The 17384-nt window shown below is 47.7% G+C and overlaps 1 protein-coding gene across 1 annotated transcript in view; it reads right to left on the bottom strand.

Annotated features, from left to right (window-relative positions):
• Positions 1 to 13618, bottom strand: part of LOC124021087 (plexin-B2-like) — a 73101-nt gene extending 59483 nt beyond the window's left edge. The window contains exons 1-10 of the mRNA XM_046336416.1: positions 13113 to 13618; positions 12614 to 12778; positions 12171 to 12425; positions 11728 to 11925; positions 11298 to 11477; positions 8304 to 8438; positions 8073 to 8173; positions 5294 to 5420; positions 4509 to 4665; positions 4219 to 4330 (exon numbers count right to left, since the gene is read on the bottom strand). Of these exons, the coding sequence (XP_046192372.1) occupies positions 4219 to 4330; positions 4509 to 4665; positions 5294 to 5420; positions 8073 to 8173; positions 8304 to 8438; positions 11298 to 11477; positions 11728 to 11925; positions 12171 to 12425; positions 12614 to 12778; positions 13113 to 13616 (1934 nt within the window). The 5' untranslated portion in view covers positions 13617 to 13618. The remainder of the gene's footprint in view (positions 1 to 4218; positions 4331 to 4508; positions 4666 to 5293; positions 5421 to 8072; positions 8174 to 8303; positions 8439 to 11297; positions 11478 to 11727; positions 11926 to 12170; positions 12426 to 12613; positions 12779 to 13112) is intronic.
• Positions 13619 to 17384: the final 3766 nt, after the last annotated feature.

Raw genomic sequence — 17384 nt, 5'->3', positions numbered from 1 at the left:
GAGGTGGACCCTCTATTAGTCAGCCTCACCGGAGGAAAGGAGAAAGCAGGGACTATGAGAGGTGGACCCTCTCTATTAGTCAGCCTCACCGGAGGAAAGGAGAAAGCAGGGACTATGAGAGGTGGACCCTCTCTATTAGTCAGCCTCACCGGAGGAAAGGAGAAAGCAGGGACTATGAGAGGTGGACCTCTCTATTAGTCAGCCTCACCGGAGGAAAGGAGAAAGCAGGGACTATGAGAGGTGGACCTCTCTATTAGTCAGCCTCACCGGGAGGAAAGGAGAAAGTCAGGGACTATGAGAGGTGGACCCTCTATTAGTCAGCCTCACCGGAGGAAAGGAGAAAGCAGGGACTATGAGAGGTGGACCCTCTCTATTAGTCAGCCTCACCGAGGAAAGGAGAAAGCCTCCCTCTCTATTGGTCAGCCTCACCGAGGAAAGGAGAAAGCAGGGACTATGAGAGGTGGACCCTCTCTATTGGTCAGCCTCACCGGAGGAAAGGAGAAAGCAGGGACTATGAGAGGTGGACCCTCTCAGCCTCACCGGAGGAAAGGAGAAAGCAGGGACTATGAGAGGTGGACCCTCTCTAGCAGCCTCACCGGAGGAAAGGAGAAAGCAGGGACTATGAGGAAAGGAGAAAGCAGGGACTGGACCCTCTCTATTGGTCAGCCTCACCGGAGGAAAGGAGAAAGCAGGGACTATGAGAGGTGGACCCTCTCTATTAGTCAGCCTCACCGGAGGAAAGGAGAAAGCAGGGACTATGAGAGGTGGACCCTCTATTAGTCAGCCTCACCGGAGGAAAGGAGAAAGCAGGGACTATGAGAGGTGGACCCTCTATTGGTCAGCCTCACCGGAGGAAAGGAGAAAGCAGGGACTATGAGAGGTGGACCCTAGCCTCACCGGAGGAAAGGAGAAAGCAGGGACTGAGAGGTGGACCCTCTCTATTGGTCAGCCTCACCGGAGGAAAGGAGAAAGCAGGGACTATGAGAGGTGGACCCTCTCTATTGGTCAGCCTCACCGGAGGAAAGGAGAAAGCAGGGACTATGAGAGGTGGACCCTCTCTATTGGTCAGCCTCACCAGAGGAAAGGAGAAAGCAGGGACTATGAGAGGTGGACCCTCTCTATTGGTCAGCCTCACCAGAGGAAAGGAGAAAGCAGGGACTATGAGAGGTGGACCCTCTCTATTGGTCAGCCTCACCAGAGGAAAGGAGAAAGCAGGGACTATGAGGGGACCCTCTCTATGGACCGGAGGAAAGGAGAAGGGACATTAGTCAGCCTCACCGGAGGAAAGGAGAAAGCAGGGACTATGAGAGGTGGACCCTCTCTATTAGTCAGCCTCACCGGAGGAAAGGAGAAAGCAGGGACTATGAGAGGTGGACCCTCTCTATTAGTCAGCCTCACCGGAGGAAAGGAGAAAGCAGGGACTATGAGAGGTGGACCCTCTCTATTAGTCAGCCTCACCGGAGGAAAGGAGAAAGCAGGGACTATGAGAGGTGGACCCTCTCTATTAGTCAGCCTCACCGGAGGAAAGGAGAAAGAGAGGTGGACCTCTATTGGTCAGCCTCAGGTGAGACCCTCTCTATTGGTCAGCACTCCCTCTCTACAGCCTCACCGGAGGAAAGGAGAAAGCAGGGACTATGAGAGGTGGACCCTCTCTATTGGTCAGCCTCACCGGAGGAAAGGAGAAAGCAGGGACTATGAGAGGTGGACCCTCTCTATTGGTCAGCCTCACCGGAGGAAAGGAGAAAGCAGGGACTATGAGAGGTGGACCCTCTCTATTGGTCAGCCTCACCGAGGAAAGGAGAAAGCAGGGACTATGAGAGGTGGACCCTCTCTTAGTCAGCTGGAGGAAAGGAGAAAGCAGGGACAGCCTCACCGGAGGAAAGGAGAAAGCAGGGACTATGAGAGGTGGACCCTCTCTATTAGTCAGCCTCACCGGAGGAAAGGAAAGGGACTATGAAACCCTCTCATTAGTCAGGGGAAAGGAGAAAGCAGGGACTATGAGAGGTGGACCCTCTCTATTAGTCAGCCTCACCGGAGGAAAGGAGAAAGCAGGGACTATGAGAGGTGGACCCTCTATTCAGTCAGCCTCACCGGAGGAAAGGAGAAAGCAGGGACTATGAGAGGTGGACCCTCTATTAGTCAGCCTCACCGGAGGAAAGGGGAGAAAGGAAAGGAGAAAGCAGGGACTATGAGAGGTGGACCCTCTCTATTAGTCAGCCTCACCGGAGGAAAGGAGAAAGCAGGGACTATGAGAGGTGGACCCTCTCTATTAGTCAGCCTCACCGGAGGAAAGGAGAAAGCAGGGACTATGAGAGGTGGACCCTCTCTATTAGTCAGCCTCACCGGAGGAAAGGAGAAAGCAGGGACTATGAGAGGTGGACCTCTCTATTGGTCAGGAAAAGGAGAAAGCAGGGGACTATGAGAGGTGGACCCTATTGAGCCTCACCGGAGGAAAGGAGAAAGCAGGGACTGGACCCTCTCTATTAGTCAGCCTCACCGGAGGAAAGGAGAAAGGGGAGAGAGGTGGACCCTCTCTATTGCAGGAGGAAAGGAGAAAGCTATGAGAGGTGGACCCTCTCTATTAGTCAGCCTCACCGGAGGAAAGGAGAAAGCAGGGACTATGAGAGGTGGACCCTCTATTAGTCAGCCTCACCGGAGGAAAGGAGAAAGCAGGGACGGAGGAAAGGAGAAAGCAGGGACTATGAGAGGTGGACCCTCTCTATTAGTCAGCCTCACCGGAGGAAAGGAGAAAGCAGGGACTATGAGAGGTGGACCCTCTCTATTAGTCAGCCTCACCGGAGGAAAGGAGAAAGCAGGGACTATGAGAGGTGGACCCTCTCTATTAGTCAGCCTCACCGGAGGAAAGGAGAAAGCAGGGACTATGAGAGGTGGACCCTCTATTAGTCAGCCTCACCGGAGGAAAGGAGAAAGCAGGGACTATGAGAGGTGGACCCTCTCTATTAGTCAGCCTCACCGGAGGAAAGGAGAAAGCAGGGACTATGAGAGGTGGACCCTCTCTATTGGTCAGCCTCACCGGAGGAAAGGAGAAAGCAGGGACTATGAGAGGTGGACCTCTCTACCACCGGAGGAAAGGAGAAAGCAGGGACTATGAGAGGTGGACCCTCTCTATTGGTCAGCCTCACCGGAGGAAAGGAGAAAGCAGGGACTATGAGAGGTGGACCCTCTCTATTGGTCAGCCTCACCGGAGGAAAGGAGAAAGCAGGGACTATGAGAGGTGGACCCTCTCTATTGGTCAGCCTCACCGGAGGAAAGGAGAAAGCAGGGACTTGGTCAGCCTCACCGGAGGAAAGGAGAAAGCAGGGACTATGAGAGGTGGACCCTCTCTATTGGTCAGCCTCACCGGAGGAAAGGAGAAAGCAGGGACTATGAGAGGTGGACCCTCTCTATTGGTCAGCCTCACCGGAGGAAAGGAGAAAGCAGGGACTATGAGAGGTGGACCCTCTCTATTGGTCAGCCTCACCGGAGGAAAGGAGAAAGCAGGGACTATGAGAGGTGGACCCTCTCTATTGGTCAGCCTCACCGGAGGAAAGGAGAAAGCAGGGACTATGAGAGGTGGACCCTCTCTATTGGTCAGCCTCACCGGAGGAAAGGAGAAAGCAGGGACTATGAGAGGTGGACCCTCTCTATTAGTCAGCCTCACCGGAGGAAAGGAGAAAGCAGGGACTATGAGAGGTGGACCCTCTCTATTGGTCAGCCTCACCGGAGGAAAGGAGAAAGCAGGGACTATGAGAGGTGGACCCTCTCTATTAGTCAGCCTCACCGGAGGAAAGGAGAATTAGGGACTATGAGAGGTGGACCCTCTCTATTAGTCAGCCTCACCGGAGGAAAGACTGACCGCTGAGACTGACCATCAGTCCAGTAAAATAAAAAAGATAATTATTTCAATTTATGCTCAGCTGAGCCTCGCAAATGATACAACTGATCTATTCTGTTATCAAAGCTCGAGTTTTGAAATATAACATGGTCTGAGAAGAACAATAGTCAGGAAGGCATAAAGCCAATATGTTGTGATAATGTATTAGACCTACTGCACAAACCTCCTTCCTACACAACAATTTTTATTAGGTTACTGTTGTATAGGCTTACATTATTAAGTCCTGTTTTTAAAGAATATCTGAGTGGTCGATCTCGGCATGGAAAGTGATCTTTCCTCAGAAAAGGTTGGTGACCAATAAGGGTTTTACTGGCGACACTTACGGCGTGTTCCTGGACTTCCTGCCGGTGGCGGCACAGTTGTAGAACTTGTATTCGCTGGACGTCACCTCGATGCCGTCGTTGACCAGGATCTTCACCTGCACCGTCACAAAGTCTGAACGCAATATGACAGAATGTCAGTTACCACAGTCCGTTGCCTTGTTCGGCAAGACAAAGACAAGTTAGTTAAATAAACAGACTGATATCTCCAGGCTTAAAAACAGTATACAGAACCCATCTACCACCCAAGGAGCTAAGGACCGGGGTTAGGACCAGTATTCAGGAGGACTCACCCTGCTTGTCAGGTGTAGAGGGGATGTTCACAGGGTCGGGGAGGGCACAGATGACCTTCTGGTCCATCATCACAGCTCCACTAGTGTCCGAACCAAACCTGCACTTGATGATGTCAGAAGGGCCGATCTTGGGGAGGGAGGGGATGTAGATTTCAACCTGGACAGGACAAAAACAGAGGTTTTTGAGGAGTGAGAGAGAGAGAGACAGAAACCAAGAGTGAGAGAGAAGCAATAGAATAAACTTCCTCTTGAATACAAAGAGGTCAATTGAGGAAATGCAATTATGTTTCAAGTCACAGGAATGGTTATGTGACAAAAACTCAAGTTCCTGGAGAGAATTGAGATGAAATGAAGTGAAATAAAGGAAGTGACTGATATTCAGGTCTACAGTTTAAAATGTACACAGTTCATTAATCCAGAACTGACCCAGAAAACTAATTTCTGTGTGTGTGTGTGTGTGTGTGTGTGTGTGTGTGTGTGTGTGTGTGTGTGTGTGTGTGTGTGTGTGTGTGTGTGTGTGTGTGTGTGTGTGTGTGTGTGTGTGTGTGTGTGTGTGTGTGTGTGTGTGTGTGTGTGTGTGTGTGTGTGTGTGTGTGTGTGTGTGTGTGTGAGAGAGAAATGCACTGGAAGGGCGTAGATCTTAAAGGAATTGACTAGAGTTAAACTCAGGATGAATGAATTCAGAATGAACCAAACCCAGCACAACAGATGAGGGATCTTTCACACTGGAGAAGACAGCTGCCAATGACAGGGAACGTAGACTTGTACACTCAACCACTCAGTACCTGCTCGGTCTTCCTACAGCTGAGGTTGGGTGGGTTAAAGGCCTGGATCTGAACACACTGCTGGTTGGGGCTCCACAGCCACGTGTTGTCATCCTCAGCCCTGGGACAGTCTCCCTTCCTGGTACACCTGGAGGAGAAGAGATCAGTCACACTCTGGACTACAGCTAACCAGGACTCTGGACTACAGCTAACCAGGAGTCTGGACTACAGCTAACCAGGAGTCTGGACTACAGCTAACCAGGAGTCTGGACTACAGCTAACCAGGACTCTGGACTACAGCTAACCAGGACTCTGGACTACAGCTAACCAGGACTCTGGACTACAGCTAACCAGGACTCTGGACTACAGCTAACCAGGACTCTGGACTACAGCTAACCAGGACTCTGGACTACAGCTAACCAGGACTCTGGACTACAGCTAACCAGGACTCTGGACTACAGCTAACCAGGACTCTGGACTACAGCTAACCAGGACTCTGGACTACAGCTAACCAGGACTCTGGACTACAGCTAACCAGGACTCTGGACTACAGCTAACCAGGACTCTGGACTACAGCTAACCAGGACTCTGTACCTGTATCCAGGCCCAGTTCCTCACTGATAGGAACTCAAGAGAGAAAATAGTCCTGGACCATCTATAACAGGATAAATCAGTACTAAGCTCATAAGACATTTATAAGTTACATTGTATTATTCATTGAAAAGATCAATGAGCAGCAGGAAATATTGCAGCTATAACCAATGTTCTCCCAAAGAATTGTCACTGAGCAAATTTCAAGTCTGCTGACTTCCAGCGCGCGTTACTGTTAACACTGAGGCTGTACCCGCTTTAAGTTACCGTTTTAAACAGTGACTATGTAGGCTACTGTGGCTATTTGATCATAATGTAGGCCTACCAGAGTGGCCTACCATCAAAAACATGGAGAACATTAATTGAACACCACACATTTTAACATGGAAATAGCTGTTCTATCATTCAGCCTACAGTAGCAGCCAATGTGTGGTGTTCAATATAAGTCTACATTCCATGAGACTTTTGAAAAAACACGCAGGGCTTGACATGAACCTGTTCATCCACTTGTCCTTCAGACAAGGAGGGTACTGAACATGTTGTGTTGATGCAAAAAGCACTTTTCTAAATAGAATGCATTATTATTCCCATTCCATTATTACAGAGTATCAGACAAATTACGCTACCCTCTGCCTATTGGCTACTTGGCTTATTCAAGCCTGTCTTAAAATGCAACACGGCCCCTTTAAAACTTAGGTCGACCCGACATGCAGGCGTCCCATCTAGACATCTGGAAATGCAAATGCGCTACGCTAATTGCTAATAGCACTCGTTAAAACTCAAACGTTCATTAAAACACACATGCAGGGTACTGAATTAAAGCTACACTCGTTGTGAATCCAGCCAACAAGTCAGATTTTTTTAAATGCTTTTCGGCGAAAGCATGAGAAGCTATTATCTGATAGCATGCAACACCCCAAAAGACCCGCAGGGGATGTAAACAAAATAATTAGCATAGTCGGCGCTACACAAAACGCACAAATAAAATATAAAACATTCATTACCTTTGACAATCTTCTTTTCTGGCACTCCTAGATGTCCCATAAACATCACTATTGGGTCTTTTTTTCGATTAAATCAGTCCATATATAGCCTAGATATCGATCTATGAAGACTGTGTGATCAAGGAAAAAAACAGCGTTTTATAACGCAACGTCATTTTTTTAAATTAAAAAAGTCGACGATAAACTTTCACAAAACACTTCGAAATACTTTTGTAATGCAACTTTAGGTATTAGTAAACGTTAATAATCTATCAAATTGATCACAAGGCGATGTATATTCTATAGCTCTACGTCTTGAAATAATGTCCGGATAAATCTCAACCAAAATATCAGGTCAGAGACCGGAAGAAATGGGCTGTCTCTTCTTCATTTGACCAAGAAACAAAGCCTAGGCAATTGACAAGACTGGTGACATCGTGTGGAAGCTGTAGGAATTGCAATCTCGGCTCCAGGTAATGTGGCTTCCATTCAACAATACATTCAAGTGGCGCATTGATATATTTTCCAATTTTCAGTGATCAGATTTTCCTGCGCTTTTCAATGAAACGCACGTTCTGTTATAGTCACAGCCGTGATTTAACCAGTTTTAGAAACGTCTGAGTGTTTTCTATCCACTCATACTAATCATATGCATATACTATATTCCTGGCATGAGTAGCAGGGCGCTGAAATGTTGCGCGATTTTTAACAGTGTGTTCGAAAAAGTAGGGGGTAGGATCAACAGGTTAAGACAAAAAAAAATCTCATCACCTGACTGGCTTTTCAAAGATGGCTAGAAATGTACAGGTTGTGTGCTCCTGTAGGAAGCAATCCCTCCCCTATCGTCCCCTATCGTTGACTACAAATGACCTATAACTGGGATAATAACTCACCAACTAGCAAAGGACATGAACAAATGTGCCACATGTGGCTACATGCAGCTCTGATTGGTTAAGGAGCACCGGTCTGTGTAGAGTACAGCTTGCCTGTCCATGTAATACAATCCGACACCGTGCGTCCTGCCTCGGTATGTTGCATTGAAAGCGTGGATTCAATCACAATTCTCACAGTAAAGGGAAACGTTGATAGTGTTAACTAAAAGTCTAGAAAGTTGAGTGAAGTTGAATCTCGTGCTTCTCTGCGCTGGTATTTCTTCTGCGCGGCAGCCCGAGAGGAGCTGCACCCTGTTTAGAGGGAACATTGACTATAACTGGGACTGTACTCACTTGCCCTGCAGCACACACCAGCCACAGTAGGGGTCTTTCTGTGCCACACAGGACTGGCAGTCTGTCTTCAGGTGGCAGGCCTGCACTGGCACCTTGGAGATCTATGAGCAAAACAAAAACGGCTGTTTCAAACATGGCTTTGATATGGTACTAACCTAAATGCATGGAACGCCTCACACTGATGAAAATCTACACTGTGGAATAAAGTTCCACGTTAAGATCACGGCTCACCTTCTTCTCTGTGGTGATGTAGAGGTGTGTGAGGCTGGTGTCAAACAGCAGGTTCTTGTTGACCTTGTCCCCGGTGTTCTCCCCAGGGGCGCGGCCGTACACCTCTGGACTGGTCGACAGGTGCAGCTTCAACACCTACGTTACACGAGCAGAAAGAAGACAGAGAAGGCGGCCGGGTCGATGCAGAAGACTTTAGTCAACTAGTAAGGAAAATACATTCAAGTCAGAGCAGCCTATTGAATAACATTCCTGCAGGATGAGTTTCTGGTCAGCAGACGCTCTTATGCAGAGCAACTTGTAGTCAATGCATTTAACTAAGGTAGGTGAGACCAACCACATATCACAGTCAGAGTATTTAACTGAGGTAGGTGAGACCAACCACATATCACAGTCAGTGCATTTAACTAAGGTAGGTGAGACCAACCACATATCACAGTCAGTGCATTTAACTAAGGTAGGTGAGACCAACCACATATCACAGTCAGTGCATTTAACTAAGGTAGGTGAGACCAACCACATATCACAGTCAGAGTATTTAACTGAGGTAGGTGAGACCAACCACATATCACAGTCAGTGCATTTAACTAAGGTAGGTGAGACCAACCACATATCACAGTCAGTGCATTTAACTAAGGTAGGTGAGACCAACCACATATCACAGTCAGTGCATTTAACTAAGGTAGGTGAGACCAACCACATATCACAGTCAGTGCATTTAACTAAGGTAGGTGAGACCAACCACATATCACAGTCAGTGCATTTAACTAAGGTAGGTGAGACCAACCACATATCACAGTCAGTGCATTTAACTACGGTAGGTGAGACCAACCACATATCACAGTCAGTGCATTTAACTAAGGTAGGTGAGACCAACCACATATCACAGTCAGTGCATTTAACTAAGGTAGGTGAGACCAACCACATATCACAGTCAGTGCATTTAACTAAGGTAGGTGAGACCAACCACATATCACAGTCAGTGCATTTAACTACGGTAGGTGAGACCAACCACATATCACAGTCAGTGCATTTAACTAAGGTAGGTGAGACCAACCACATATCACAGTCAGTGCATTTAACTACGGTAGGTGAGACCAACCACATATCACAGTCAGAGCATTTAACTAAGGTAGGTGAGACCAACCACATATCACAGTCAGTGCATTTAACTAAGGTAGGTGAGACCAACCACATATCACAGTCAGAGCATTTAACTAAGGTAGGTGAGACCAACCACATATCACAGTCAGTGCATTTAACTAAGGTAGGTGAGACCAACCACATATCACAGTCAGCTTGTGGTCCTTCTGTAGCTCAGTTGGTAGAGCATGGCGCTTGTAACGCCAGGGTAGTGGGTTCGATCCCCGGGACCACCCATACGTAGAATGTATGCACACATGACTGTAAGTCGCTTTGGATAAAAGCGTCTGCTAAATGGCATATATTAACTAAGGTAGGTGAGACCAACCACATATCACAGTCAGTGCATTTAACTAAGGTAGGTGAGACCAACCACATATCACAGTCAGTGCATTTAACTAAGGTAGGTGAGACCAACCACATATCACAGTCAGAGCATTTAACTAAGGTAGGTGAGACCAACCACATATCACAGTCAGAGCATTTAACTAAGGTAGGTGAGACCAACCACATATCACAGTCAGAGCATTTAACTACGGTAGGTGAGACCAACCACATATCACAGTCAGTGCATTTAACTACGGTAGGTGAGACCAACCACATATCACAGTCAGAGCATTTAACTAAGGTAGGTGAGACCAACCACATATCACAGTCAGTGCATTTAACTAAGGTAGGTGAGACCAACCACATATCACAGTCAGAGCATTTAACTAAGGTAGGTGAGACCAACCACATATCACAGTCAGTGCATTTAACTAAGGTAGGTGAGACCAACCACATATCACAGTCAGAGCATTTAACTAAGGTAGGTGAGACCAACCACATATCACAGTCAGTGCATTTAACTAAGGTAGGTGAGACCAACCACATATCACAGTCAGCTTGTGGTCCTTCTGTAGCTCAGTTGGTAGAGCATGGCGCTTGTAACGCCAGGGTAGTGGGTTCGATCCCCGGGACCACCCATACGTAGAATGTATGCACACATGACTGTAAGTCGCTTTGGATAAAAGCGTCTGCTAAATGGCATATATTAACTAAGGTAGGTGAGACCAACCACATATCACAGTCAGTGCATTTAACTAAGGTAGGTGAGACCAACCACATATCACAGTCAGTGCATTTAACTAAGGTAGGTGAGACCAACCACATATCACAGTCAGAGCATTTAACTAAGGTAGGTGAGACCAACCACATATCACAGTCAGAGCATTTAACTAAGGTAGGTGAGACCAACCACATATCACAGTCAGAGCATTTAACTACGGTAGGTGAGACCAACCACATATCACAGTCAGTGCATTTAACTACGGTAGGTGAGACCAACCACATATCACAGTCAGAGCATTTAACTAAGGTAGGTGAGACCAACCACATATCACAGTCAGTGCATTTAACTAAGGTAGGTGAGACCAACCACATATCACAGTCAGAGCATTTAACTAAGGTAGGTGAGACCAACCACATATCACAGTCAGTGCATTTAACTAAGGTAGGTGAGACCAACCACATATCACAGTCAGTGCATTTAACTAAGGTAGGTGAGACCAACCACATTCTATGAAGATGGTAACTTAACCATTATCTGCAGTTAGGGTCAGCTGTAGTTTTTGAAATAAACATTGCGGTCCACGCAATTGTTTTTGCAAAGTTGAAAAAAAATGTCACGTAAACTATTTAATTGAACTCGTGTCACAATTTGACATAATGGAAGGCAAACCTTCAGGCTTTAGATGTCATATTGTTCATGGTTTTTCATCCGTTTGTAAGAATTAGTGAACAAAGACCTGATTGGGAGCCAAAAGACCCGGCTCAACGAAAAGACTTGGAATGTCCATCACTGTCAGCTAGTACCTCTCCTAAAGTAGTCCCCAGGAAGGCAACGGCGTGCTCCGTTTCCACAGCGACGGCCACAGCGGTCATCAGGCCCTTCTTGGTGAAAACGGGGTCGGTTGCCAGGGCGAACTCTGCCCTGCTGGCCAGCGGGGAGGGCAGGAACTCAGCACCACACTTTTGATTGGTCACCATGCCCTTCTGAAGAGGGAAGGAATCAATGTCAGATACATTATCTCACTAGTAGGTAGAAGTGATAATGTAGTAGTTAATACATTATATCTACATCCTCTTGTAAATTTCATTGTAGAAGAGCAACGACCATAACGTCAAGGTAAACTAGAAAACCATCAATTGCTTCAAAACTGACAGCACGTACATTCTCGCTCCTCATACCAGAGGACATGCAGTACGACTGCCCTTGACTGGAGGGGCTGGTATGGCTACAAACCTCATTTTCAATTTTACACAGCTCATCTGACTTGGAGGAGTACGGTGAGTAGACAGCAGACTTGTTGTTTATTTGTCCCTTGGTGCTGTAGCAGGCTCCTATGATCTCCACCAGTCTCTGGTTGATGGCCCTCAGTGGGTACATACACACTGCCGAGCTGGAGCTGTCATCGTCCGAGCTGAACACCACAAACACAACCTGACAGGAAAACACCAGTCATTGTTCTTAACTCACTGTTCTCACGGTTCAGACTGGCCTCCTTAAGTAAAGGTGAAATGCCGCTTTATCTGTCCAAACTCATTTGTGAGATTCAATCTTATTCAAACAACTATTTGTCCCCTTAGGGCAATTCTATTAGGGGTCATATCATTGAATTGGGGTATAGAATTGAACTGGTTAGTGGATTAAGTTTAAATTGTTAGAGGGGGAAAATAAATAGATACCTTATCCTGGGCTCCAACCGGTCCGTACCAGCCAGAGGAGCTCATATTCTTGGCCAGGGCTTCTCCTGGGAGGGTCACGTAGGCTGCCTGAACCTTGTTGTACTTGTTCCCCGCGCTGCAGTTCAGCTGGAGCTCTGTGTACGAGTAGTAGTTGTGGTCGTTCTCACACATCCTGGAGATAAAGGTGAAGTTCTTGGTTCCTGAATCCTGGGCGCCCAGGGTTCTGGAGAACAGGAAGTAGACAAAGCCCTCGTCCTGGAAGACGAGAGATGGAAATAGAGGAGAGAGAAAGTGGAAAAAAGGAGAGAATAAGAGTGAGATAGAAGAGAATGAGTTCCATGAATCATTATTCATCTTTCAGTGTCTTTGTAAGGTTGTATTCACAGACAGGCCCTGAGGGGATGTTTCACACTGTGTGTAAAAGGGGTTTCTCCGTCTCTCACCTTGAAGGCGTGTCTGAAGTCATGGAGGTAGCGCAGCGTGAAGGGGTTGGACTGGACGGCCGAGGCCTCGATGATGCTGTCGAACAACACCCAGTCACTATGGACCTGGAGGATACGGGTGCTGATCAGCTTGGTGCTGTCATGGCTGCCGTAGCCCTTAGCCACCTGAAGAGAACAGAGAGGGGCAAATACAAGTTACCATGGTGACCAGGAAGTAAATACAACATGGTTCAGCTTGGTGCAGTCGTGGCTGAAATAACCTTTACACACCTCGGACGAGACCGAGGGAACAGAACTTGGGAAATTCAATTATCTAGCACCTTTACAAGTTTAAATCCCAATACAACATCAGCATTGCGATTGCAACGCCAGGATAGTGGGTTTAATTCCTGGGTCCACCCAATACGTAAAACATTTATACAAGTCACTTTGAATAAAAGTGTCTGCTAAATGACATTATTATGACTGTGCTATATCACGGAGCGGTTCGTCCACCTACCAGGAAGACGGTGAAGTTCCCCTTGTCCTTGTTGAAGTAGTAAGACATGACCCCTACTACCGACACACTCTCCTCAGCACTGGCCACGTACGACTTCTCTCCTTTCGTATCGCTGAAGTACAGCAGCTGCTCCACATTAGACAGGTTCCTCAGAGAACAGATTCCTCTGTACAGACTCCCACACACTATCAAGGTGTCTTTGGATGGATGGATGAGGAGCAGTTTGTTATGGTTGTCTGTCTCCACTGCTTCCTCACAGGAAGTCACGGGCGGGGTACACTGGCGGTTGTCCAGTTCGGGTCCTGTTCTGGTGTGTGCCTCAGGGTGCAGGGATTGGTCCAGTTGGTAGAGGGCATTGACCGTGCCCACGTACAGCCGGCTGGTGATTGGGTCCTGGACTACGTTGTTGATGAGGGTGTCGGAGGTGAACTCGTCGTAGGCGGAGCCGAGGAGGGAGAGAGACAACGTCGCCAAGATGGCAGCCAGGACCCACCGCCACGCCATCTCTGGAGGAGAGGAAGGGAAAAATAATTATATTACTCTTTATAACTTGGTAAAGAAAGAAAGAGAGAGAGAGGAAGGAGTGAGAGAGGGAGAAGAGGAAGGAGTGAGAGGGGGAGAAGAGGAAGGAGTGAGAGGGGGAGAAGAGGAAGGAAGGAAGGAGTGAGAGGGGGAGAAGAGGAAGGAAGGAAGGAGTGAGAGGGGGAGAAGGGGAAGGAAGGAAGGAGTGAGAGGGGGAGAAGAGGAAGGAAGGAAGGAGTGAGAGGGGAGAAGAGGAAGGAAGGAAGGAGTGAGAGGGGAGAAGAGGAAGGAAGGAAGGAGTGAGAGGGGGAGAAGAGGAAGGAAGGAAGGAGTGAGAGGGGGAGAAGAGGAAGGAAGGAAGGAGTGAGAGGGGGAGAAGAGGAAGGAAGGAAGGAGTGAGAGGGGGAGAAGAGGAAGGAAGGAAGGAGTGAGAGGGGAGAAGAGGAAGGAAGGAGTGAGAGGGGGAAAGAGGAATGAAGGAAGGAGTGAGAGGGGGGAGAAGAGGAATGAAGGAAGGAGTGAGAGGGGGAGAAGAGGAAGGAAGGAGTGAGAGGGGGAGAAGAGGAAGGAAGGAGTGAGAGGGGGAGAAGAGGAAGGAAGGAGTGAGAGGGGGAGAAGAGAAAGATAGAAGTGTACAGATAAGGGCAAAATATATAATTAGTTCCTAATCTTAATCATTCCATTCTATTAGTCTTTCTGTGGCTTTGTAACTTAGTCATCACAGACAGGCCTGAGGGGACGTTTCAACAGATAATAAGACATGAAATAAACATGAAGACATTAAGGTTAACAACGTTTAATAACATCCTCTGGTGTATTTTATATATTTTTTAGCACTAAGTTATTCAGTTCTACTTCAGCGTTCCTACCTTCCATTCTTTCATTATTATTCATCCTCATCCTTCCCGCTAAATATAAAGGAGGGAAAATCAATTCACCCGCTCCCCAAACTCCCCTCAGATGTTGAGATGTGGATCAGTGAATTTGACACGGCCGATAAAACAAGTTGGTTTTTTTTTTAAAGAAAGAAGTGTATGCAGCATTCGCTTTGCAGGCAAACTCCTCTTCTCTCCTCCCCTCATCCTTTCATCCCTGCCTACAGTTTTTCGGTAGTCAAACTCTCCTGGAATCAAAGGGATTTGAGGAGAGGTTGAGAAGAGTGGCACAGTGCCAAGGTAACAAAGGTGTCCTGTTGCATTATGGGTACGTCCTGTTGAATTATGGGTACGCCCTCAGCATGGGGGCAGAGAAACTCCTCTTTGCAAAAACTCATAACGATTCACAAACTTTTTCCCAAAACTTTTGGGTGGGTTGTTGTGAGACCTAACCAATAACTTTGGCTGTGACCCAAAGGGAACCCTTTCCGACACGTTCCTTCTGACCCAGAGAACAAAGCAACATCCTCAGACACATGTTAAATTAAGTGTTAAAGATCAGACCACAACACCACCATGATCTCTGGAGCTTCTCTATGAGCACTTTGATCTTTACCTGGTTCATAAACCTCTTCATCTCCTTTATTAGGAAGGGATGAAAACAGTCAGTAACTGGGACCAGGCTAAAACATACCTGGGACCGGGCTAAGACATACCTGGGACCGGGCTAAGACATACCTGGGACCGGGCTAAGACATACCTGGGACCGGGCTAAGACATACCTGGGACCGGGCTAAGACATACCTGGGACCGGGCTAAGACAGCTCTGGGACCGGGCTAAGACAGCTCTGGGACCGGGCTAAGACAGCTCTGGGACCGGGCTGAGACATACCTGGGACCGGGCTGAGACATACCTGGGACCGGGCTGAGACATACCTGGGACCGGGCTGAGACATACCTGGGACCGGGCTAAGACAGCTCTGGGACCGGGCTAAGACAGCTCTGGGACCGGGCTAAGACAGCTCTGGGACCGGGCTAAGACAGCTCTGGGACCGGGCTAAGACAGCTCTGGGACCGGGCTAAGACAGCTTTGGGACCGGGCTAAGACAGCTCTGGGACCGGGCTAAGACATACCTGGGACCGGGCTAAGACATACCTGGGACCGGGCTAAGACATACCTGGGACCGGGCTAAGACATACCTGGGACCGGGCTAAGACATACCTGGGACCGGGCTAAGACAGCTCTGGGACCGGGCTAAGACAGCTCTGGGACCGGGCTAAGACAGCTCTGGGACCGGGCTAAGACAGCTCTGGGACCCGGCTAAGACATACCTGGGACCGGGCTAAGACATACCTGGGACCGGGCTAAGACAGCTCTGGGACCGGGCTAAGACAGATCTGGGACCAGGCTAAGACAGATCTGGGACCAGGCTAAGACAGATCTGGGACCGGGCTAAGACATACCTGGGACCGGGCTAAGACAGATCTGGGACCGGGCTAAGACATACCTGGGACCGGGCTAAGACATACCTGGGACCGGGCTAAGACAGATCTGGGACTGGGCTAAGACATACCTGGGACCAGGCTAAGACAGATCCGGGACCAAGTCAATAATTGATATTTTGCTCCATACTTCCAGATGATTTACCACTCAGCAGGGAGGCTGCTGGAGCGGGGTCTAAATATCCATATATTTATATGTACATATTCTTATTCATTCCTTTACACTTGTGTGTACAAGGTAGTTATTAAGTTAAATTACTTGTTAAGATATTACTGCATGGTGGGAACCAGAAGCACAAACATTTCTCTACACTCACATTTACATCTCCTCACCATGTGTATGTGACCAATACAATTTGATTTGATGGCTCCTCCCCAGGCACTGATGCAAATCATGAAGACATTTACAATATACCAACAATGCCTGCCTTAAGTTCTCTCTCAGGGGATTAGGTAGAAGGCACACCTGATGTTCTGCCAGTAGCAGCCCAACAGGAACAGCTCAACAGAGAAACACAATGTTCTGTTCTACTCCTCTGTTCCATTGTCTTCTGTCCTGTTCCACTGTCCTGTTCTCCTCTGTTCCATTGTCTTCTGTCCTGTTCCACTGTCCTGTTCTCCTCTGTTCCATTGTCTTCTGTCCTGTTCCACTGTCCTGTTCTCCTCTGTTCTGTATTAGTAAGATATAATAATAATAATAATATATGCCATTTAGCAGACACTTTTATCCAAAGCAACTTACAGTCATGTGTGCATACATTCTACGTATGGGTGGTTCCGGGGATCGAACCCACTACCCTGGCGTTACAAGCGCCATGCTCTACCAACTGAGCTACAGAAGGACCATGGTGTGTTCTTACCCAAGGCAACCCAGATATGTCTTCTGTCCTGTTCCACTGTCCTGTTCTCCTCTGTTCTGTATTAGTAAGATGGTGTGTTCTTGCCCAAGGCAACCCAGATATGACTACTGTCCTGTTCCACTGTCCTGTTCTCCTCTGTTCTGTATTAGTAAGACGGTGTGTTCTTACCCAAGGCAACCCAGATATGACTTCAGTCCGTTCCTGAAATACCTCTGTGGGAACAACGTGATAATATCTCAGTGAGTTCTGGGGCTTGTCAGGACACTTAAGCCCATAAGGAGAATGAAGTTACATTTACACACTGACTTAAGGTCAGTTGGTATTTCGCCTCCTAACAGAAGTTAAGGAAGCTATGTAAGTAAGCTGATTTTGGACCTGTGACAAAGGGCAACTTCTACAGACACACAGAGTAACAGCTCTGACTCAGTCTTGAAGGCTTTTGAAGAAAACAAACAGTCCTAAAAGCTCTATACATGGTGTTAGAGCTCAGACCACCACAATGATGATGATGA

This window comes from Oncorhynchus gorbuscha, unplaced genomic scaffold (genome assembly GCF_021184085.1).
Source record: "Oncorhynchus gorbuscha isolate QuinsamMale2020 ecotype Even-year unplaced genomic scaffold, OgorEven_v1.0 Un_scaffold_1041, whole genome shotgun sequence".
NCBI lineage: Eukaryota > Metazoa > Chordata > Actinopteri > Salmoniformes > Salmonidae > Oncorhynchus > Oncorhynchus gorbuscha.
This window is presented reverse-complemented; position numbering and strand designations above follow the sequence as displayed.